The sequence below is a fragment of the Oncorhynchus mykiss genome, chromosome 13 (assembly GCF_057628025.1).
Source record: "Oncorhynchus mykiss isolate SJ-2025 chromosome 13, ASM5762802v1, whole genome shotgun sequence".
In the NCBI taxonomy this organism is placed as follows: Eukaryota; Metazoa; Chordata; class Actinopteri; order Salmoniformes; family Salmonidae; genus Oncorhynchus; species Oncorhynchus mykiss.
Genome location: NC_143034.1, coordinates 17,779,840 through 17,804,573, shown reverse-complemented (window position 1 = coordinate 17,804,573; position 24,734 = coordinate 17,779,840). Strand labels below are relative to the sequence as shown.

At 44.6% G+C, this 24,734-nt stretch overlaps 1 protein-coding gene across 3 annotated transcripts; it reads right to left on the bottom strand.

Annotated features, from left to right (window-relative positions):
• Positions 1 to 82: 82 nt before the first annotated feature.
• Positions 83 to 17,136, bottom strand: syngr1b (synaptogyrin 1b). 3 transcript variants are annotated; one of them, XM_036940184.2, is made up of 5 exons: positions 16,783 to 17,136; positions 6,634 to 6,722; positions 6,317 to 6,465; positions 4,846 to 4,991; positions 83 to 1,215 (listed from the first exon to the last, which is right to left on the bottom strand). In XM_036940184.2, exons 1-5 carry the CDS (start codon positions 16,879 to 16,881, stop codon positions 994 to 996), a joined length of 705 nt encoding a protein of 234 aa, XP_036796079.2. In that variant the 5' UTR covers positions 16,882 to 17,136; the 3' UTR covers positions 83 to 993. The 3 variants fall into 3 exon arrangements, with proteins under 3 accessions (XP_036796079.2, XP_036796080.1, XP_036796078.2); XM_036940185.2 differs by having other exon boundaries at positions 83 to 3,106; positions 16,783 to 17,135; XM_036940183.2 differs by having other exon boundaries at positions 83 to 1,660; positions 16,783 to 17,116.
• Between the last annotated feature and the right edge of the window lie 7,598 nt (positions 17,137 to 24,734).

The window sequence follows — 24,734 nt, the reverse complement described above, 5'->3', positions numbered from 1 at the left end:
GTAAAGTTTATCAGTGTTGTATTTTATTTACTTTTATTGTTTAAAAAGCATCACATCAAGAACAAAAAAATGTAACACCATATTTTTGTTTTGTTGCAGTTTATTGTAACACCGAGAAAGTTCACACATTCCTAGCTACATCACATCCGGCCGTGAATAGGGCGGCGCACAATTGGCGTCGTCCAGGTTTGGCCGGTGTAGGCCGTCATTGTAAATAAGAATTTGTTCTTAACGGACATGCCTAATTAAATAAAGATTACATTAAAAACACATTTTATTTGTATTTCCATAGTTTGGTAAATATCATAATTGGAGTATTTAAACTGAAATTATTTTTATTCCAAAATAAAAACGAATTCTCTGGACCCTGCTTGTATCTGAGCACAATAACACAGCATACTGACTGAGTAGCCCAAGTTAAACTTTTTACAGAAAGCACATAGTAATGCCCTTAAATATAGTCATGTTATTTTTGAACACCCCCATACCGGTAGATTAAATTACAGATTTGGTCGGTCGGTCGACTGTCAAACTACAGTCAGAGATTAGTTTCAATATACAGTATACTTAGAGGCATGTTTTGTCCAATGATACATGAAAAACATGAACATCTACTTATGTACATTGAAACTTGGGATTTCTCATTTTCTAACTATAAAAAATATATATGTGATGAAGAGATCTGTTTTGGTAGTAGCTGTGATGAACTATCTACACCACAACAGCTTTGCCTTCTCGCTAAAATGTAAGTCTGTTATAAGTCAGTTATATGACTGAATGTCCCCCCCCCCCCCCCCCCCCATACACACACTTATCTGGACTCCTCCCCCTCCATCATCCATCCCTCCAACCACTCCCCCTTCCTCCATCCCCCTGGTCCTCCCCCTCCACGCCTCCTTCATTTTTCACTCCTTCCCGCTCCCTACCCTTCAAACTTCCAATGCCCCACCCCCCTCTACTCCCCCATCCTCCTTTCATCCCCACTTTCCTCCATCAGTACTCCTGGTACCCCCCACCACCCTCGCCGTTCATCCCCTGATAGGAGGACCCCCCCACAGGGGCTCCTTGTCCCAGATCGTCCCCCCCGGCCGTGAAGGAGGTGTAGGGGTCCCCGGCCGCCGCAGCATCCAGGCTGGGGTCTATGTAGTCCTGGGAGAAGAGAGCAGAGTCTGCCCCCAGCTGGTACCTCTGATAGCCGAAAAAGGACTGGGCCGCCTTGGGGAGGGAGGGAGTGGGTGAAGAGAGTGGTGTGGGAGGGCATAGTTGGGGTTGGGGGGTGAGATGAAGGGAAATGGGAGGGAGGTGGGGAGGTAGAGTGGTGTAGGTTGGGGGTGAGATGAAGGGAAATGGGAGGGAGGTGGGGAGGTAGAGGGGTGTAGGTTGGGGGTGAGATGAAGGGAAGAGGGAAGGAGGTGGGGAGGTAGAGGGGTGTAGGTTGGGGGTGAGATGAAGGGAAATGGGAGGGAGGTGGGGAGGTAGAGGGGTGTAGGTTGGGGGTGAGATGAAGGGAAATGAGAGAGAGGTGGGGTGAAGAAGGTGCGTTGGGAGGGTTGAGGAGGTTAGGGTGGGGATGGGGTAGGTGGAGAGAGGTAGAGGTGTGTAGATTAGGTGGTGAGGTAGAGGGAAATAGAAGGGAGGAGGGTGAAGAAGGTGGAGGAGGCTAAGGGGTAAGGTAGAGAGGAGTGGGTAGGTTGGGAAGGGATGTTTTGAGGTGTAAGAGATGATAAACAAATGCAGCATTTGTGGATTAGGTTTGAAAGGGAGGGTGAAAGAAAGAAAAAGAAAGAAAAAAGAAAGAAAGAAAGAAAGAAAGGAAAATAAAATAAAAAAATAAAATTAAAATAAAATAAAAAAGGAAAATAAAATAAAAAGGGAAAAGGAAGTGCATTGAATTAGTTGTCTGGAAAGCTAGGTTAAATCTTTATTAGATTGCTTGAATGTGTCCCAAATTGCACCCTTTTCCCTTTATAGCTCATGTCTAAAGTAGTGCACTACATAGGGAATAGGGCTCTGGTCTAAAGTAGTGCACTACATAGGGAATAGGGCTCTGGCCTAAAGTAGTGCACTACATAGGGAATAGGGCTCTGGTCTAAAGTAGTGCACTACATAGGGAATAGGGCTCTGGTCTAAAGTAGTGCACTACATAGGGAATAGGGCTCTGGTCTAAAGTAGTGCACTACATAGGGAATAGGGCTCTGGTCTAAAGTAGTGCACTACATAGGGAATAGGGCTCTGGTCTAAAGTAGTGCACTACATAGGGAATAGGGCTCTGGTCTAAAGTAGTGCACTACATAGGGAATAGGGCTCTGGTCTAAAGTAGTGCACTACATAGGGAATAGGGCGCTGGTCTAAAGTAGTGCACTACATAGGGAATAGGGCTCTGGCCTAAAGTAGTGCACTACATAGGGAATAGGGCGCTGGTCTAAAGTAGTGCACTACATAGGGAATAGGGTGCCCTTTGAGACGCGAGCCTTGAGTCACTCAGGTTAGTTAGTTATCAAAGCAGTCGTTTAGCCATTCACATCTCACTCTATTGGTTTGGTAAAAACAAACAATCATTCACACTCGTCAGATAAAAAAGACAAGAGCACAAGAAGATATGCAGTAAATGTGATAAAAATGTATTTTCACTAAATGTGCATATTTATTGAATAGCTAAAGCATTTGAAAGGCGTTTGAGTTATAAAGACACCAAACTAATTTGCCAGCCTTTCACAAAATGGTGGAGGTAGCCTACCATAGATGCCTGCCTACGCTGTGTGCATGTGTATCTGTGTGTGTCTGCGTGTGTGTGTGTGTGTGATACAGAGATATCACAGTCACAGCAGCGTCTGACTAGAAGCATTAAGGAGGTTAGCTGCAGAGGGATTGGAGATCTAGGTTTCCTACTAGAACAACACATTATATTATATTAGTGGGATGGGGGGCTGGGGGTGAAAAGTTGTAATTGCAGACTGCAGTTTTAAAAGCAAAGGGAGCTGGAAGGTTATTAGAAGAACACAGATTATATTAGTGGGATGGGGGGCTGAGGGGTGAACAGCTTCTGGTATTCCTCTTGGAAGGACACACTCTTTAGCCTCTCCATGGAGAAGAGAGTCAGCCCACCCTAGAGGAGAGAGAGAGCAGGTAGGACTTAGGGATCAAAGGTCATGGCAGAGGTGCTGGTTGGTCCCGATGGCTCAGGGGCTTGAACATGGTGCTGGCAACAACAGTTTTGTGGGGTCCCTTCCCACATGGATAATGTACTAATAACATGTTTCAGTGTTGACAGTTTAATCAGTTGCTCTGGATAGAAGTGCCTGCTAAATGACGAGGGTCCTATACTTAGATGTCTAGGCCCACTGGTGGCTGTTCTTCTGAACATTTTCACTGAAGATACTGTCAAATGAAGATCCTGTCAAATGAAGACAGGGATGAAGTGATAGTGTTATAAAGGAGTAGTGTACCATACCCAGGTGAATATGGAGAAGAAGGTGATAGTGTTATAAAGGAGTAGTGTACCATACCCAGGTGAATATGGAGAAGAAGGAGAAGGTGATAGTGTTATAAAGGAGTAGTGTACCATACCCAGGTGAATATGGAGAAGAAGGAGAAGGTGATAGTGTTATAAAGGAGTAGTGTACCATACCCAGGTGAATATGGAGAAGAAGGTGATAGTGTTATAAAGGAGTAGTGTACCATACCCAGGTGAATATGGAGAAGGAGGAGAAGGTGATAGTGTTATAAAGGAGTAGTGTACCATACCCAGGTGAATATGGAGGAGAAGGTGATAGTGTTATAAAGGAGTAAAGTGTACCATACCCAGGGGAATATGGAGAAGAAGGAGAAGGTGATAGTGTTATAAAGGAGTAGTGTACCATACCCAGGTGAATATGGAGAAGGAGGTGATAGTGTTATAAAGGAGTAAAGTGTACCATACCCAGGTGAATATGGAGAAGAAGGTGATAGTGTTATAAAGGAGTAGTGTACCATACCCAGGTGAATATGGAGAAGAAGGAGAAGGTGATAGTGTTATAAAGGAGTAGTGTACCATACCCAGGTGAATATGGAGAAGAAGGAGAAGGTGATAGTGTTATAAAGGAGTAGTGTACCATACCCAGGTGAATATGGAGAAGAAGGTGATCGTGTTATAAAGGAGTAGTGTACCATACCCAGGTGAATATTGGGGAAGAAGGAGAAGGTGATAGTGTTATAAAGGAGTAGTGTACCATACCCAGGTGAATATGGAGAAGGAGGTGATAGTGTTATAAAGGAGTAGTGTACCATACCCAGGTGAATATGACGAAGGAGGTGATAGTGTTATAAAGGAGTAAAGTGTACCATACCCAGGTGAATATGGAGAAGAAGGTGATAGTGTTATAAAGGAGTAGTGTACCATACCCAGGTGAATATGGAGAAGGAGGAGAAGGTGATAGTGTTATAAAGGAGTAGTGTACCATACCCAGGTGAATATGGAGGAGAAGGTGATAGTGTTATAAAGGAGTAAAGTGTACCATACCCAGGTGAATATGGAGAAGGAGAAGGTGATAGTGTTATAAAGGAGTAGTGTACCATACCCAGGTGAATATGGAGAAGGAGGAGAAGGTGATAGTGTTATAAAGGAGTAGTGTACCATACCCAGGTGAATATGGAGGAGAAGGTGATAGTGTTATAAAGGAGTAGTGTACCATACCCAGGTGAATATGACGAAGGAGGTGATAGTGTTATAAAGGAGTAAAGTGTACCATACCCAGGTGAATATGGAGAAGAAGGTGATAGTGTTATAAAGGAGTAGTGTACCATACCCAGGTGAATATGGAGAAGAAGGAGAAGGTGATAGTGTTATAAAGGAGTAGTGTACCATACCCAGGTGAATATGGAGAAGAAGGAGAAGGTGATAGCAGCACGAGCGGCATCCCCTCCCTCCCTCAGGGGGTTGTCCTCCTGCTTCGCCACCTGCCATTGGTTGGTCAGGAAACAGAACCCCACGAACCACATGAAGGACCAGAATGCTGCAGGGAGATAGAGATATATATATATATATATATATATATATATGTGTGAGTGTGAGTGTGAGAGTGAGAGTGAGAGAGAGAGAGAAAGCGAGAGAAAAGAGAGGGAGAGGGATGAAAAGGAGGAGGGAGAGAGGGAGGAAAGGAAGGGAGAGGGGATGAAAGGAGGGAGAGAGAGTGCGAGAGAAGGGGAGGAGGATGGAAGGGAGAGAGAGGGAGAGAGGGAGAAGGATGAAAGGGAAAGAGGGAGGTAGAGGGACAGGGTGAGAGAGGGGAGGGAGGAATGAAAGGAGGATGAGGGAGCAGAAAGGAAGGAAAGGAGGGAGAGAGGGAGAAAACAGAAGTTAGAAAGGTCACATTGAATCTTACATGTTAGCTCACTAGAACTAAAGTAATGGATGTGTCTTTCTCTCCCTCTCCCATGACAGGAAGTGAGCAGCAACAATAGACAACCAGTAGTTGAAAACCACTGAAGATCGACCATTTTGTTTTCTGTTTTCTGTTGTTGTTAAGCTCCTTCTCATTAAATGAGCAGGTGGGACACAGACATTACCCACCCTCTCCCACATCTCTCTTCTCCCTCTACACACATCTCTACCCTCTCTCCCCATCCTCTCCCTCTACACACATCTCTCCCCATCTCTCTACACACATCTCTCCCCTCTCTCCATCTCTCTACACACATCTCTCCATCTCTCTACACACATCTCTCCCCATCTCTCTACACACATCTCTCTCCTCTCTCCATCTCTCTGCACACCTCTCCCATCTCTCCACTCTCTCCATCCTCTCCCCACTCTCTCCATCCTCTCCCTCTACACACATCTATCCCCTCTCTCCATCTCTCTACACACATCTCTCCCCTCTCTCCATCTCTCTGCACACCTCTCCCATCTCTCCACTCTCTCCATCCTCTCCCCACTCTCTCCATCCTCTCCCTCTACACACATCTCTCCCCTCTCTCCATCTCTCTACACACATCTCTCTCCTCTCTCCATCTCTCTGCACACCTCTCCCCTCTCTCCACTCTCTCCATCCTCTCCCTCTACACACATCTATCCCCTCTCTCCATCTCTCTACACACATCTCTCCCCTCTCTCCATCTCTCTACATACATCTCTCCTCTCTCCATCCTCTCCCTCTACACACATCTCTCTACATACATCTCTCCAGCCTCTCCCTCCACACACATCTATCCCCTCTCTCCATCATCTCCCTCCACACACATTTATCCCCTCTCTCCATCCAACCTCTCGCTCATTTCCCTTTACTCCCTCTCCATACATCTCCTCCCTCTCTCTTCCTTGCTCCCCATTTCCACTCACCTGAAACCCCTACGTCTGCCAGTACAGCCTTCTTGCGGTCCTTGACGGAGCTGATCTGTGGGAAGTAGACATCCAGGGCCAGGAAGACCAGACAGCAGAGAAAGGCCAAGGTTCCCATGAACAGTCCATAGTTACACGCATTCTGGTTCCTGTCAATCAATCAATCAATATCTGTATTGTCCCAATGGGGAAATGTGTAGGGCAACAACACGAGTAATAACAGCCATAACAGATGAGATGCACATTTGGAATATCAAAGAGATCCGATAGAGTCATAAAAGAGGAGCAGTAACTACTACAGTGTGTGTGTGTGTCACCTGTTGAAAATACAGAACTCCTGGGCCTCGTCCGGTCGGTTCACGTAACCCTCGTTGGCTATAGAACCAAAGATCACAATAGAGAAAAACTGTAAAGAGAGAAGGATAGGAGGGAGAGAGGGAAGATGGGAGGGAGAGATTAGGAAAGGGGAGGAGGGAAGGATCAGAAAGAAGTGTGTTGAGTGTCAGCCATACACACCAAGATAATAGTCTATTCCTACTATACACACACTAGCCCTAGGACCATGCCTCAGGACTACCTGGCCTGATGACTCCTTGCTATCCCCAGTCCACCTGGCCGTGCTGCTGCTCCAGTTGCAACTGTTCTGCCTGCAGCTATGGAACCCTGACCTGTTCACCAGACGTGCTACCTGTCCCAGACCTGCTGTTTTCAACTCTCTAGAGACAGCAGGCGCAGTAGAGATACCCTGAATGATCGGCTATGAAAAGTCAACTGACATTTACTCCTGAGGTGCTGACCTGTCGCACCCTCTACAACCACTGTGATTATTATTATTTGACCATGCTGGTCATTTATGAACATTTGAAAATCTTGGCCATGTTCTGTTATAATCTCCACCCGGCACAGCCAGAAGACGACTGGCCACCCCTCATAGCCTGGTTCCTCTCTAGGTTTCTTCCTAGGTTCTGGCCTTTCTAGGGAGTTTTTCCTAGCCACCGTGCTTCTACACCTGCATTGCTTGCTGTTTGGGGTTTTAGGATGGGTTTATGTACAGCACTTTGTGACATCAGCTGATGTAAGAAGGGCTTTATAAATACATTTGATTGATATCTCGACTGAAACACACAGAGAGAATATATCTACAGTACTGCCCTACAGTATAAATACTGGCAGAATATACCTACAGAGCTTCAGAACAGTATAAACACTGGCAGAATATACCTACAGTACTACACTACAGTATAAACACTGGCAGAATATACCTACAGTACTACACTACAGTATAAACACAGGCAGAATATACCTACAGTACTACACTACAGTATAAACACTGGCAGAATATACCTACAGTACTACACTACAGTATAAACACTGGCAGAATATACCTACAGTACTACACTACAGTATAAACACTGGCAGAATATACCTACAGTACTACACTACAGTATAAACACTGGCAGAATATACCTACAGTACTACACTACAGTATAAACACTGGCAGAATATACCTACAGTACTACAGTATAAACACTGGCAGAATATACCTACAGTACTTCACTACAGTATAAACACTGGCAGAATATACAGTCGTATGAAAAAGTTTGGACACCCCTCTGAGGCTGCATAATAATTGACTCTGTCGTCACAGAAAAGGATCACAGTGGCTTGCCATTCATTTTCTAATAAAAGCTGAGTATTGGGGTATTGTCCAGACAAAGATTTTTAGTGTAGCAATATTAAGTTGTATGAAATTAAATCAGATGTGAAAAATAGGCTATTCAAAAATGTGGCCACCCTTGTCATTCTGTTGCTTTGAATACCTGTAACTACTTAGCACTGATTAATTGGAACACACAATTGGTTTGGTGAGCTCATTAAGCCTTGAACTTCATAGACAAGTGCATCCAATCATGAGAAAAGGTATTTAAGGTGGCCAATTGCAAGTTGTTGTTCTCTTTGACTCTCCTCTGAAGAGTGGCAACATGGGGGCCTCAAAACCACTCTCAAATGACCTGAAAACAAAGATTGTTCAACATTATGGTTCAGAGGAAGGCTACAAAAAGCTATCGCAGAGATTTAAGCTGTCAGTGTCCACTGTGAGGAACATAGTGAGGAAATGGAAGACCACAGGCACAGCTCTTGTTAAGGCCAGAAGTGGCAGGCCAAGTAAAATATCGGAGAGGCGAAGGATGGTGAGAACGGTCAAAAACAGCCCACAGACCACCTCCAAAGACCTTCAACATCATCCTGCTGAGATGGTGTCACTGCATCGTTCAACAATTCAGCACACTTTTCACAAGGAGAAGCTGTATGGGAGAGGGATGCGGAAGAAGCCTTTTCTGCACACACGCCACAAACAGAGTCTCTGGGAGGTATGCAAACGCACATTTGGACAAGCCAGCTTCAATTGGAATAAGATGCTGTGGACTGATGAAACAAAGATTGAGTTATTTGGTCATAACAAGGGACGTTATGCATGGCGGCAAAAGAGCACAGCGTTCCAAGAAAAACACTTGCTACCCACAGTAGAATTCGGTGGGGGTTCCATCATGCTGTGGGGCTGTGTGGCCAGTGGCGGTACTGGGAATCTTGTTCAAGTTGAGGGTTGCATGGATTCCACTCAATATCAGCAGATTCTAGAATCAGTCACAAAGTTGAAGTTATGCCGGGGCTGGATATTTCAACAAGACAACGACCCAAAACCCTGCTCAAAATCTACCCGGGCATTTATGCAGAGGAACAAGTACAATGTTCTGGAATGGCCATCCCAGTCACCAGACCTGAATATCATTGAGAATCTGTGGGATGATTTGAAGCGGGCTGTCCATGCTCAGCAACCATCAAGCCTAACTGAACTGGAGATGTTTTGTAAGGAGGAATAGTCCAAAATACCTTCATCCAGAATCCAGACACTCATTAGAGGCTATGGGAAGCATCTAGAGGCTGTTATTTTAGCAAAAGGAGGCTCTACTAAATATTGATGTGATTTTTCTATTGGGGTGCCCAAATGTATCCACCTGTCTAATTTTGTTTTGATGCATATTGCACATTTTCTGTTAATCCAATAAACCTCATTTCACTACTGAAATATTACTGTGTCCATCAGTTATTTGATAGATCAAAATGAAATTGCTGATCCAAACAGCCAATTATTTATACATGGAAATCATGGAAACTGTCAGGGGTGCCCAAACCTTTTCATACGACTGTGCCTACAGTACTTCACTACAGTAGAAACACTGGCAGAATATACTTACAGTACTTCACTACAGTATAAACACTGGCAGAATATACCTACAGTACTACACTACATTATAAACACTGGCAGAATTTACCTACAGTACTACAGTATAAACACTGGCAGAATATACCTACAGTACTACACTACATTATAAACACTGGCAGAATTTACCTACAGTACTACAGTATAAACACTGACAGAATATACCTACAGTACTACACTACAGTATAAATACTGACAGAATATACTTACAGTACTTCACTAAACACTGGCAGAATATACTTACAGTACTTCACTACAGTATAAACACTGGCAGAATATACCTACAGTACTACACTACAGTATAAACACTGGCAGAATATACCTACAGTACTTCACTACAGTATAAACACTGGCAGAATATACCTACAGTACTACACTACAGTAGAAACACTGACAGAATATACCTACAGTACTACACTACAGTATAAACACTGGCAGAATATACCTACAGTACTACAGTATAAACACTGGCAGAATATACCTACAGTACTACACTACAGTATAAACACTGGCAGAATATACCTACAGTACTACAGTATAAACACTGTCAGAATATACCTACAGTACTACACTACAGTATAAATACTGACAGAATATACTTACAGTACTTCACTAAACACTGGCAGAATATACTTACAGTACTTCACTACAGTATAAACACTGGCAGAATATACTTACAGTACTTCACTACAGTATAAACACTGGCAGAATATACTTACAGTACTTCACTAAACACAGGCAGAATATAGGGCTCGTGCTATTTCTACTAAGGGGCAAATCCTATATTTCACTCAAGTCAAATGTTCACTTAGTTTTTATTGATTTCAATGGAATTATGAATTGCCCTAAGATAAAAGGCTCTATCCATCTAAACCGCTGAGAGAAAATGTCCTATCTAACCATACCACAGAGAGAAAAGGTCCTATCTATCTAAACCACTGAGAGAAAAGGTCCTATCTATCTAAACCGCTGAGAGAAAAGGTCCTATCTATCTAAACCGCTGAGAGAAAAAGTCCTATCTATCTAAACCGCTGAGAGAAAAGGTCCTATCTATCTAGACCGCTGAGAGAAAAGGTCCTATCCAACTAAACCGCTGCGAGAAAAGGTCCTATCCAACTAAACCACTGCGAGAAAAGGTCCTATCTATCTATCTAAACCACTGAGAGAAAAGGTCCTATATATCTATCTATCTAAGCCACTGCGAGAAAAGGTCCTATCTATCTAAACCGCTGAGAGAAAAGGTCCTATCTATCTAAACCGCTGAGAGAAAAAGTCCTATCCAACTAAAACACTGAGAGAAAATGTCCTATCCAACTAAAACACTGAGAGAAAATGTCCTATCCAACTAAACCACTGAGAGAAAAGGTCCTATCCAACTAAACCACTGAGAGAAAATGTCCTATCTATCTATCTAAACCACTGAGAGAAAATGTCCTATCTATCTAAACCACTGGGAGAAAAGGTCCTGTCTCACCATACCACTGAGAGAAAAGGTCCTATCTATCTCAACCACTGAGAGAAAAGGTCCTATCTATCTCAACCACTGAGAGAAAAGGTCATATCTATCTCAACCACTGAGAGAAAAGGTCCTATCTATCTAAACCACTGAGAGAAAATGTCCTATCTATCTATCTAAACCACTGAGAGAAAAGGTCCCATCTATCTCAACTAAACCACTGAGAGAAAAGGTCCTATCTATCTCAACTAAACCACTGAGAGAAAATGTCCTATCTATCTAAACCACTGGGAGAAAAGGTCCTGTCTCACCATACCACTGAGAGAAAAGGTCCTATCTATCTCAACCACTGAGAGAAAAGGTCCTATCTATCTCAACCACTGAGAGAAAAGGTCCTATCTATCTCAACCACTGAGAGAAAAGGTCCTATCTATCTAAACCACTGAGAGAAAAGGTCCTGTCTCACCATACCACTGAGAGAAAAGGTCCTATCTATCTCAACCACTGAGAGAAAAGGTCCTATCTATCTAAACCACTGAGTGACACTTTTTCTATCTCCCCCTTTCCTGTTCTGGGTGCCTTTATTCTCTCTCTCACACACACACACACACACACCTCATTCCAATCCTTGTCTATCATTCTAATGTCAAAATAGACCAAACATACACACACGAAAGGCGTTCATGCATACCTTTTTGGTATTATTTTTGGTAGAATGGTTTCTGATGCCTTATTTGAATATTACACCTGCCATTGGAGCTGAAAGGTTGCATATGTTCCACATGAAGACTCAAATCAGAGTGTGTGTGTGTGAGTATATGCACTGCTCAAAAAAATAAAGGGAACACTTAAACAACACAATGTAACTCCAAGTCAATCACACTTCTGTGAAATCAAACTGTCCACTTAGGAAGCAACACTGATTGACAATAAATTTCACATGCTGTTGTGCAAAAGGAATAGACAACAGGTGGAAATTATAGGCAATTAGCAAGACATCCCCAATAAAGGAGTGGTTCTGCAGGTGGTAACCACAGACCACTTCTCAGTTCCTATGCTTCCTGGCTGATGTTTTGGTCACTTTTGAATGCTGGAAGTGCTTTCACTCTACTGGTAGCATGAGACGGAGTCTACAACCCACACAAGTGGCTCAGGTAGTGCAGCTCATCCAGGATGGCACATCAATGCGAGCTGTGGCAAGAAGGTTTGCTGTGTCTGTCAGCATAGTGTCCAGAGCATGGAGGCGCTACCAGGAGAAAAGCCAGTACATCAGGAGATGTGGAGGAGGCCGTAGGAGGGCAACAAACCAGCAGCAGGACCGCTACCTCCGCCTTTGTACAAGGAGGAACAGGAGGAGCACTGCCAGAGCCCTGCAAAATGACCTCCAACAGGCCACAAATGTTTATGGGTCTGCTCAAAAGGTCAGAAACAGACTCCATGAGGGTGGTATGAGGGCCCGACGTCCACAGGTGGGGGTTGTGCTTACAGCCCAACACCGTGCAGGACGTTTGGCATTTGCCAGAGAACACCAAGATTGGCAAATTCGCCACTGGCGCCCTGTGCTCTTCACAGATGAAAGCAGGTTCACACTGAGCACATGTGACAGACGTGACAGTCTGGAGACGCCGTGGAGAACGTTCTGCTGCCTGCAACATCCTCCAGCATAACCGGTTTGGGGGTGGGTCAGTCATGATGTTGGGTGGCATTTCTTTAGGGGGGCCGCAAAGCCCTCCATGTGCTCGCCAGAGGTAGCCTGACTGCCATTAGGTACCGAGATAAGCTCCTCAGACCCCTTGTGAGACCATATGCTGGTGCGGTTGGCCCTGGGTTCCTCCTAATGCAAGACAATGCTAGACCTCATGTGGCTGGAGTGTGTCAGCAGTTCCTGCAAGAGGAAGGCATTGATGCTATGGACTGGCCCGCCCGTTCCCCAGACCTGAATCCAATTGAGCACATCTGGGACATCATGTCTCGCTCCATCCACCAAGGCCACGTTGCACCACAGACTGTCCAGGAGTTGGCGCATGCTTTAGTCCAGGTCTGGGAGGAGATCCCTCAGGAGACCATCCGCCACCTCATCAGGAGCATGCCCAGGCGTTGTAGGGAGGTCATACAGGCACGTGGAGGCCACACACACTACTGAGCCTCATTTTGACTTGTTTTAAGGACATTACATCAAAGTTGGATCAGCCTGTAGTGTGGTTTTCCACTTTAATTTTGAGTGTGACTCCAAATCCAGACCTCCATGGGTTGATACATTTGATTTGCATTGATAATTTGTGTGATTTTGTTGTCAGCATATTCAACTATGTAAAGAAAAAAGTATTTAATAAGAATATTTCATTCATTCAGATCTAGGATGTGTTATTTTAGTGTTCCCTTTATTTTTTAGAGCAGTGTATATAGGGGAGTTCCCTTCATATTAATTGGACCTTTTACTCTCTATATTAAAACCCCCTGGTGTTTCCCCCAGTAAAACCCCCACAATGCTTTGGGAATCAACATCCCCCTTGGGACTTAGTGATCTCTTACACACACCACTGCATTTCAGATCAACAGACAAATTAAATGGCATCCTATTCCCTATTTAGTACACTACTTTTGATCATTGCCCTATGCTATTTAGGGAATAGTGTGCCATTTGGGACTCACACTTAGTAGCTGATTGGGTTAGAAAAGGTCTTGGGTCAGAATTGTATTTGGCATCACATGGAATGTTCTCTCTCCCTCCCTCCCTTTCTCTTTCCCTCCCTCCGTTCTCCTCTCGCTCTCTACCCCCTCTCTCGCTCTCTTTCTCTCTCCCTTTCTCCCTCTAGTAGGTAAATGTGTTTTCTCCAAGGCCCTGTCCTGTAGCCTTCTCATCTCAAGGCCCCAGGCCCAAATCAAAGCAGGCATTGTGCAGGTCACCACGTGGGATCCTGATCTTGTGACAATCCGATGGGACATTTTGAAAGTAGGCATTAGATTTGCCAGAATAATTTATATTTGTGTGTGAGCCTGTGTGCGTATGTGTCTGCATTAGCATGCCTGCCTGTGTGTGTGACAGTGTGTGAGTGAGTGTACAGTACTCTGACCTCTAGTCATTAAGCCTAATGTGTTTAGCAGTATGGTGTCAGAATGTGGGGCACATTGGTACTGACAGGCCCCCGAACATAGAATCCTGATTCCTGCCCATTCAAGAGGTTCCAAGCCCCTTCTAGAGATTATATTTCTACACTGTTGCCTCCACTACCAAAGCCTCCACTACTGAACATATAGGTACTATACTGCTAATATACATGGGCAGTCCATATGACTTTACAGAAGGAGGAGAGAGAAAGAAAACAAGAGAGAACGAGAAAGAAATATGTTAGATGAGAGCTGTCCCTTTCTCTCTCCCTCCCTCCCTCCCTCCCTCTCTCTGCTACCTATGTGTGATTCTGCAACATTATTGCTACTTAACCTGTATATACTGTAACTCAACACCAGCCAGAGAGATGGAGAGGGAGAGAGAGAGGTAGAGACAGACAGAATAAGGAGAGAGAGAGAGAGAGAGAGCGTGATAGAGAATAAGGAGAAAGAGAATAAAGGAAGAGAGAGATTCGAGAGAAAGAATAAGAAAGAGGGAAAACATGAAAACAACTGACACCTTTATATGTTTAGTCCTAATTGCTGCTGTTACCATAGGTACAGTAACCAAGGTGTTTCTCTGAGGTCACGCCTGGAGGCGGAGCTGCAGATGTCTACACAGGAAATTATTATCATCCACGAAGTGAAAACAGGAAGTGACACAGTTGTACTAATGGTGAATGTGAAAAATGTGTGCGCGTACACGTAAACACACACACACACTTCCCTTCCCACAACATGCCATCTCTAATCAGAGTCTATTCATTGAGCTGTGACCTCAACACTGTTATCCCATAGAAATACAATCTACCACCCATTATACCATAATTGCCTTGAATGGTAAGGTCCCTTCTATAGATTATATTTATATGGTTATCCATCACATAAACTACAGGGAGTGGATGAGTTATGTTATTTCTGTTCTGTAGCATTGGTACGAAATGGATGAGAAGACTACATGGCATTGAGTCTCTCTCGGTCTGTCTGTCCATCTGTCTTTCTGCCCATCTGTCTCTGTCTGTCCTTCTGTCTGTCGCTCTGTCTGTCTGTTCCTAAAGGGGTATTTCTTATCAGTGAAACGTCTTATTCTGTCATTGTTGTGGTCTGTCTGTCTGTTCCTAAAGGGGTATTTCTTATCAGTGAAACGTCTTATTCTGTCATTGTTGTGGTCTGTCTGTCTGTTCCTAAAGGGGTATTTCTTATCAGTGAAACTTCTTATTCTGTCATTGTTGTGGTCTGTCTGTCTGTCTGTCTGTTCCTAAAGGGGTATTTATTTTCAGTGAAACGTCTTATTCTGTCATTGTTGTGGTCTGTCTGTCTGTTCCTAAAGGGGTATTTCTTATCAGTGAAACGTCTTATTCTGTCATTGTTGTGGTCTGTCTGTCTGTCTGTTCCTAAAGGGGTATTTCTTTTCAGTGAAACGTCTTATTATGTCATTGTTGTGGTCTGTCTGTCTGTTCCTAAAGGGGTATTTCTTATCAGTGAAACTTCTTATTCTGTCATTGTTGTGGTCTGTCTGTCTGTTCCTAAAGGGGTATTTATTATCAGTGAAACTTCTTATTCTGTCATTGTTGTGGTCTGTCTGTCTGTTCCTAAAGGGGTATTTCTTATCAGTGAAACGTCTTATTCTGTCATTGTTGTGGTCTATAGGAGACCATTCAATGGTATGTATAACCCTCTGAAAACACCCCCCCCCCCCCCCCTGTGAAGGCTGCTACGCCAGACAGCTTGTACTATAGGCCCACTGGATCACTATAAATAAACAATATGTAGACTAGTTGCAAGTTAATTTAGTAAGGAATAGAAAGGCATGAATCTTTGTATATTTTTGGTACTTTTTTACCCCAATTGGTAGTTACAGTCTTGTCCCATCGCTGCAACTCCCGTATGGACCCAGGAGAGCTATGCGTCCTCATGGGTCTCCCGGTCACGGCCGGCTGGGACAAAGCCTGGGATCGAACCCGGGGCTGTAGTGATGTCTCAAGCACTGGGATGCAATGCCTTAGACTGCTGAGCCACTGGAGAGGCCCAGGCATGTATTCTTTATGCATAGCCAAAATAGTTAATTTTTTCTCAAATTCTTATGAATAACGAAAAACTAATTGTAGTTGATTTACAGTTGTCACCCTATTTCCCAGGTCAAAAGTAGTGCACTGTATAGAGAATAGGGTGCCAATTGGGACGCCCCCTCGGATTTAACAGATCGAACAGGGGGCAAAGCACACACTACAACAAAACACGTGGGCACCGTGCTTATGGCTGCATTTCTCTAGGTTCAATAGCTACAACCGCTTCAAAATCGTAGGCCACCTGCGTCGTGCGCCTTGTTGCTTGCATCCCCAAAACATTGACCATGTTTCAGATTCCAACTAGACTACAACATATTTGGACAGTGTTGCTAACACGACAGGTCTGTTATGCTTAAAGTACACATGCACGCACTGGTGGGAAAGTGAGAATTGAGAAACGGGGAGGCAGCCAGCGAGAGGCGCACATTTTGAGTCAAACACACATACATAACAAACGACCGTCGTTCGGGACCGCCGCCGTTATTAGCCTGAAATGAACAGCACGTAGCTACTGTAACGGTATAGGCGATATAACTGTAACGGTACTCACCCAAGAGAGGATCCGGAGGATGGTGTGTGGCTGCTGGAAGAACGTTATAGGGTTGAAAGCACCTCCAGCCTTCCCAGCTCCATATGCCATGCCCTCCATTTTCGGACTCCGGACGGTGTGTGCGTGCGTGTGTTATCTCTCTTCCCGTCACTCAGGGAACACAGAGAGTTATTCTAACTGATTTTGACGCAATATTCATCAAATCAATGTCCCCGTTTCGCCCGGTGTATTGACCCTATCTCTCTCACTTTCTCAATCGCCAACTCCCTCTTCAGTCTATTTGGTCCTATCTCAAATCCCCGCTTCGTGTCTGTTGCTGTCTATCTGCCTGTGTTGTGATTTTCTCTCTCTCTCTCGCTCAATTCAATTCAAGGGCTTTATTGGAATAGGAAACATATGTTAACATTGCCAAAGCGAGTGAAGTAGATAATAAACTAAAGTGAAATACACAATAAAAGTGAACAGTAAACATTACACTCACAGAAGTTCCAAAATAATAAAGACATTTCAAATATCATTTTATGTGTATATACAGTGTTGTAACGATGTGCTAATAGTTAAAGTACAAAAGGTGGAAATAAATCAACATAAATATGGGTTGTATTTACAATGTGTTCGTTCTTCATTGGTTGCCCTTTTCTCGTGGCAACAGGTCACAAATCTAGAAGTTCCAAAATAATAAACACATTTCAAATGTCATATTATGTGTATATATAGTGTTGCTATCTTAGAGACTTTGTCGCTATATTTAGCGAGTATTCAGACCCCTCTAGCACACATTTTCTAAAAATAGACTAGCGACAAATCTAGTGACTTTTTCTGGTGTTATTGGAGACTTTTAGAGACTGAAGTGGTTACTCTTCTCAATGAGCAGCTGATGCTGCCGTGGGCCCCACCCTTGTCCCAAAGCACTCACAGATGGCCCAGTTCTCGCGCAGCAGTCCCTCCCAGCTGCAGTCAGAGCAGGAGATGTTCACCCCTCCCCGTCCAGACTACAAATGAATCGCGCATGCGGGAAGCCGCCGCTGGCTGGGATGTAAATGTAAAATGTTCTATGTCTAAAATAAATCACTGCACAAAAATAAATCACTGCATTTGACTCACACAGCCTCAGTCACTTACTCACCTTGTCCACTGTGTGTGTGTGCCTCTCTGTGACATAAGCTAAACATCTAGCTGGCTAGCTCATCATGTCTCAGTCTAAACTGTACACTCAAAAATGCAGAAAGGAGTGGGAATCAAACCCTGAATTCAAAGGCTGGTTGAAGCCATTTATTGGAGATGATACACGGGCATACTGCCTGGTGCACAAAATCGAAGGAAGTCTCTAGATTTTGCTCGCCTGAAGTAGAGTACATTGTGATAAACTGCAGGCCACACTACTTGCCTAGAGAGTTCTCAGCTATACTTTTCGTGGCTGTTTATTTACCACCACAGACAGATGCTGGCACTAAGACCGCACTCAGTCAGCTGTATAAGGAAATAAGCAAACAGGAAACCACTCACCCAGAGGCGGCGCTCCTAGTGGCCGGAGACTTTAATGCAGGGAAACTTAAATCAGTTCGACCAAATCTCTATCAACATGTTAAATGTGCAACCAGAGGGAAAACAATTCTAGATCACCTGTACTCCACACACAGAGACGCTTACAAAGCCCTCCCTCGCCCTCCATTTGGTAAATCCGACCACAACTCTATCCTCCTGATTCCTGCTTACAAGCAAAAATTAAAGCAGGAAGCACCAGTGACTCAGTCTATAAACAAATGGTCAGATGAAGCAGATGCTAAACTACAGGACTGCTTTGCTTGCACAGACTGGAACATGTTCCAGGATTCATCCGATGACATTGAGGAATACACCACATCAGTCACTGGCTTTATCAATAAGTGCATTGAGGATGTCGTCCCCACAGTGACTGTACGTACATACCCCAACCAGAAGCCATGGATTACAGGCAACATTCACACTGAGCTAAAGGGTAGAGCTGTCGCTTTCAAGGTGGGGGACTTTAACCCGAAAGCTTACAAGAAATCCCGCTATGCCCTGCGACGAACCATCAAACAGGCAAAGCATCAATACAGGGCTAAGATTTAATCATACTAAACTGGCTCCGACGCTCGTCGGATGTGGCAGGGCTTGCAAACTATTACAGACTACAAAGGGAAGCACAGCCGCGAGCTGCCCAGTGACACAAGCCTACCAGACGAGCTAAATCACTTCTATGCTCGCTTCGAGGCAAGCAACACTGAGGCATGCATGAGAGCATCAGCTGTTCCAGACGATTGTGTGATCACGCTCTCCGTAGCCGACGTGAGTAAGACCTTTAAACAGGTCAACATACACAAGGTTGCGGGGCCAGACGGATTACCAGGGCGTGTGCTCCGGGCATGTGCTGACCAACTGGCAGGAGTCTTCACTGACATTTTCAACATGTCCCTGATTGAGTCTAATACCAACAGGCTTCAAGCAGACCACCATAGTCCCTGTGCCCAAGAACACAAAGGCAACCTGCCTAAATGACTCCAGACCCGTAGCACTCATGTCCGTAGCAATGAAGTGCTTTGAAAGGCTGGTAAGGGCGCACATCAACACCTTTATCCCAGAAACCCTAGACCCACTCCAATTTGCATACCGCCCAAACAGATCCACAGATGATGCAATCTATATTGCACTCCACACTGCCCTTTTCCACCTGGACAAAAGGAACACCTATGTGAGAATGCTGTTCACTGACTACAGCTCAGCATTCAACACCATAGTACCCTCAAAGCTCATCACCAAGCTAAGGATCCGGGGACTAAACACCTCCCTCTGCAACTGGATCCTGGACTTCCTGACAGGCCACCACCAGGAGGTGAGGGTAGGTAGCAACACATCTGCCACGCTGATCCTCAACACTGGAGCTCCACAGTGGTGCATGCTCAGTCCCCTCCTGTACTCCCTGTTCACCCACGACTGCATGGCCAGGCACGACTCCAACACCATCATTAAGTTTGCTGACGACACAACAGTGGTAGGCCTGATCACCGACAACGACAAGACAGCCTATAGGGAGGAGGTCAGAGACCTGGCCGGGTGGTGCCAGAATAACAACCTATCCCTCAACGTAACCAAGACTAAGGAGATGATTGTGTACTACAGGAAAAGGAGCACCGAGCACATCCCCATTCTCATCGACGGGGCTGTAGTAGAGCAGGTTGAGAGCTTCAAAATCCTTGGTGTCCACATCAACAACAAACTAGATTTGTCCTAACACACCAAGACAGTCGTGAAGAGGGCACGACAAAGCCTATTCCCACTCAGGAAACTAAAAAGATTTGTCATGGGTCCTGAGATCCTCAAAAGGTTCTACAGCTGCAACATCAAGAGCGGTTGCATCACTGCCTGGTACGGCAATTGCTCGGCCTCCGACCGCAAGGTACTTCAGAGGGTAGTGCGTACGGCCCAGTACATCACTGGGGCAAATCTGCCTGCCATCCAGGACCTCTACACCAAGCGGTGTCAGAGGAAGGCCCTAAAAATTGTCAAAGACCCCAGCCACCCCAGTCATAGACTGTTCTCTCTACTACCGCATGGCAAGCGGTACCGGAGTGCCAAGTCTAGGACAAAAAGGCTTCTCAACAGTTTTTACCTCCAAGCCATAAGACTCCTGAACAGGTAAGCAAATGGTTACCCGGACTATTTGCATTGTGTGCCCCCTCCCCAACCCCTGCTGCTACTCTCTGTTTACCTTATATGCATAGTCACTTTAACTATACATTCATGTACATACTACCTAAATTGGCCCGACCAACCAGTGCTCCCGCACATTGGCTAACCGGGCTATCTGCATTGTGTCCCACCACCCGCCAACCCCTCTTTTTACGCTTCTGCTACTCTCTGTTCATCATATATGCACAGTCACTTTAACGATACCTACATGTACATACTATCTCAATACGCCTGACTAACAGCTGTCTGTATATAGCCTTGCTACTCTTTTTTCAAATGTATTTCTACTGTTGTTTTATTTCTTTACTTACCGACACACACACACACACACACACACACACACACACACACACCTTTTTTTTCTTTTTTTCCCGCACCATTGGTTAGAACCTGTAAGTAAGGTCTACACCCGTTGTAATCGGCGCATGTGACAAATTAACTTTGATTTGATTTGATTTGTATGGAATGGCTGATTTCTACCCCGACCTTAGTGATGTAAAAAAACACATGGCAACTCAAAAACAAACTCAAAAGGCAAAGCCTTATAACAGTTCCACCCAAAACAATCTGCCATTTATGGTTAAAAATTGACTCTGCAATAAAGCTGAGGCTACCATGGCATTCGCTATCGCTGAACACTGTTCCATGCTGGCATGTGATCACATTGGAGAAGCATGTAGAGCTGCTTTCTCAGACTCCACTGCTGTTACCTACTTCAAAATGCACAGGACAAAGTGCACAGAAATGATTCATGTGTTCTAGCACCATACTTTCTGAACAAGTTGGTTGCAGATGTGGGTGACCAGATGTGGGTGACCAGATGTGGGTGACCAGATGTGGGTGACCAGACGTTGGTGACCAGACGTTGGTGACCAGATGTGGGTGACCAGATGTTGGTGACCAGATGTGGGTGACCAGATATGGGTGACCAGATATGGGTGACCAGATGTGGGTGACCAGACGTTGGTGACCAGATGTGGGTGACCAGATGTTGGTGACCAGATGTGGGTGACCAGCGTTTCAGTCTCCTCCTCGATGAGTCCACGGATGTAAGTGTTTCTAAGTACCTGGGAGTTGTGATAAGGTACTTTAGTGACACCAAGCAGACAATTGTATCAACATTTCTGGGGTTTGTTGAGTTGGAGGGAGGAGATGCCAAATCTATGGCCCGTGCTGTTGTGGCTTTCCTCAGTGTTATCTTAAAGAGAAACTCCTGGAGATAGGGACTGACAATGCCTCTTATGACAGGGATTAACAATGGGGTCCATAAAGTGCTGAAGGAGGAGTATGGCCTCATCTGGTTCTTATTCGCTGTGTGTGCCACTCTCTGCAGCTTGCTGTAAGTCAGGCTTCCAATGACACCATCCCCCGTAGTGTGGAGTACTTGGTACGAGAGACTTATAACTGGTTTTCAGTGTCTCCAAAGCACAGGGAGGCCTACAAGGCCATATATGAAACCATCAGCTGTGGGGAGAAACCTTTACAGATAACCAAGGTGTGTGCCACACGTTGGCTCTCCATTGAATCCGTGGTTTCACACATTTTGGACCGGTGGGAGGAGCTTAGGCTGCATTTCGCAGTCACCAAGTCCAGTGAACACTGCTACATGGCTGAGGGTTTATATGTACAGTGAACACTGCTACATGGCTGAGGTTTTATATGTACAGAGATCCTTAAAACATATTGTATCTGACTTTTTTGAAGTCAGTGCTGGGTGAGGTACAGTAGTGCTGGGTGAGGTACAGTAGTGCTGGGTGAGGTACAGTAGTGCTGGGTGAGGTATAGTAGTGCTGGGTGAGGTACAGTAGTGCTGGGTGAGGTACAGTAGTGCTGTGTGAGGTACAGTAGTGCTGGGTGAGGTACAGTAGTGCTGGGTGAGGTACAGTAGTGCTGGGTGAGGTACAGTAGTGCTGTGTGAGGTACAGTAGTGCTGGGTGAGGTACAGTAGTGCTTGGTGAGAGCAAGTAGATCCTCTTAAGCTACTTGCCAGCTTGGTTAGCCTTATCAAGTCTGTGAGCAGCAGGGTGCTGAATCCACTGGCAAATGTTGATGTACACAAAGAGCCAATAGATGGATACATCAGTCCCATACCGTACCTTGGTTAAATTTTTGAGTCAAAGGCAGCTGAGCTCCACCTTGCGCCCGAGGATGAAAACAATGTCCGAAAGTGGTATGTAGCCTTCACCATCTCCCTCACTAATGAGTTGAGGGTGAGACTGCCGGACAACATTGAAGCGGTGTGTAGCCTTCACCATCTCCCTCACTAATGAGTTGAGGGTGAGACTGCCGGACAACATCGAAGCATTGTGTAGCCTTCACCATCTCCCTCACTAATGAGTTGAGGGTGAGACTGAAGGACAACATCGAAGCATTGTGTAGCCTTCACCATCTCCCTCACTAATGAGTTGAGGGTGAGACTGAAGGACAACATCGAAGCATTGTGTAGCCTTCACCATCTCCCTCACTAATGAGTTGAGGGTGAGACTGAAGGACAACATCGAAGCATTGTGTAGCCTTCACCATCTCCCTCACTAATGAGTTGAGGGTGAGACTGAAGGACAACATCGAAGAATAGCAGTACATGTCAGTTTTCAATGTGGAGGAAACTCTAAAGCACAATAAGAGCCCTGGAGAAATAGAAAACATAGCCAAGCTCCTTGGCTACTCCCCTGCAGAGATAAACAAGATTGTCCAGCAATGGCGTGCCATCCATCTTAGTAAATGGAATGAGACAAAAAACAAACTGAGCTTCTGGAGTGAGATTTGGAAGTTCAGGGATGCAGCTGATATCAACCCGTTTCAAGAACTTGCCATGGCCACTGTGTCTGTGTTGTCCTTGCCACAGTCGAATGCTGAAGTCGAGAGAGTATTCAGCCAGATGAGTGTGGTAAAAATCTAACTTAGAAATCGGATGTCCTTGCAGACCCTTAACTCCATCCTGTACATTCGATATGGACTGAAGCTGTCTGGTGAGGCTTGCTATGAGCACCAGCTGCCTGATAATGTTTTGCATCTTTTTGGCTCATCAGCTGCTTACTCATTTAAGTCAGCTCCCTCAGTTGCTGAACCTGCCATAGAGAGCCTTGACCAAAAAGACGATGACCCACTCTTTCTGTGAGCCAGTACAGCCTGTGTGTGTGGAGGGGGGGTCTGGAAAAAACAACCATTAACCTCAATTAGGGCCAGACTAGTTACCATCATTTTCTCACATTGACAGTTTTTTCTGTTGTTTTGGTCTAATTAGATTGTTAATGTAAATTGTATACAAAAAAAATGTAATAAATGTTACGGTTAAAAATGTTCATGTTTTACTGTGACCTGTTGTAGTCTCCTAAGGTTAAAAACAAAACCAAATTAAGAAAACTAAACTAAAAAAAAAAACGTAAAAAAAAAAAAATAATAAGAAAATAAGAAACTCCGCCAGAGTTTCTCTTTTGGGTCACTTTTGTTGGTCCCAAGCCCGGATAAAGGAGGAGGGTTGTAATTGTGACATAAAAAAACAAGAATCGACAGACGAAAGTTCATTTGTAGTTCTAAACATATTTAGGGTATTTTTTACTGACTTTTTATCTCTCCCACAACGTTATTCCTCTCTTCTGCAGCATCCATCACAATTACATGCACATGGCCAATTATGCAAATTAGGTGATGATGTCATTTAGCGACTTCTAGCGACTTTTAGGACAGCCAATAGCTACTTTCCTTACTGAGGAGTTGGCAACACTGAATTCGCTATGGCCCATTGGAGAGTCATGTGCAGGTAGTTTGTCATAGCCGGGAAAGAGAGAGAAGAGGGAAAACTGAGTTGAGGGGGAAGACTTACATAGACTTTGGCAGTCTAATTTTCGCTTCTAATAATCTTAGGACACAACAGGGATGGCATTTAGGAGATAGAATTTAGGCCTACCTACTATAGAAAATTATGATAGAAATGATGGCCTGTCAAGCATTGAATATTTTATAGATATGAATCTACCTGTGTGTATTCAAATTATGTTGATTAGCTATTCTAAAATATGGGATGCATGTTCTATTGAAAATATCACTACATAAAACAATTCTTAATACCTTACTGGCTCTAACAAGGGAATAAAATTCAGCTGGCTAATTGCTAGAATAATGGTCTACAGTCAATGAACGCTTCCATCTAGCGGTAATTAAGGGAACAGTCACGTTGGGCTCAAATTGACGTCAACTCTCTTACGTTAACACAGCTGGCCAATGACAGCGCAGATATCGAT

What these genes read in the sequence shown, in the direction of transcription:
- syngr1b (XM_036940183.2), bottom strand. Translation starts at nt 16,881, where the DNA reads ATGGAGGGCATGGCATATGGAGCTGGGAAGGCTGGAGGTGCTTTCAAC. An exon ending in TCCTCCGGATCCTCTCTTGG is followed by an intron (nt 6,723 to 16,782) that starts GTGAGTACCGTT and finishes CTCTCTTTACAG; the next exon opens with TTTTTCTCTATTGTGATCTT. An exon ending in TCTTCTCCATATTCACCTGG is followed by an intron (nt 1,661 to 4,845) that starts GTATGGTACACT and finishes CTTACCCCTTAG; the next exon opens with CCTCCTCCACCTTCTTCACC.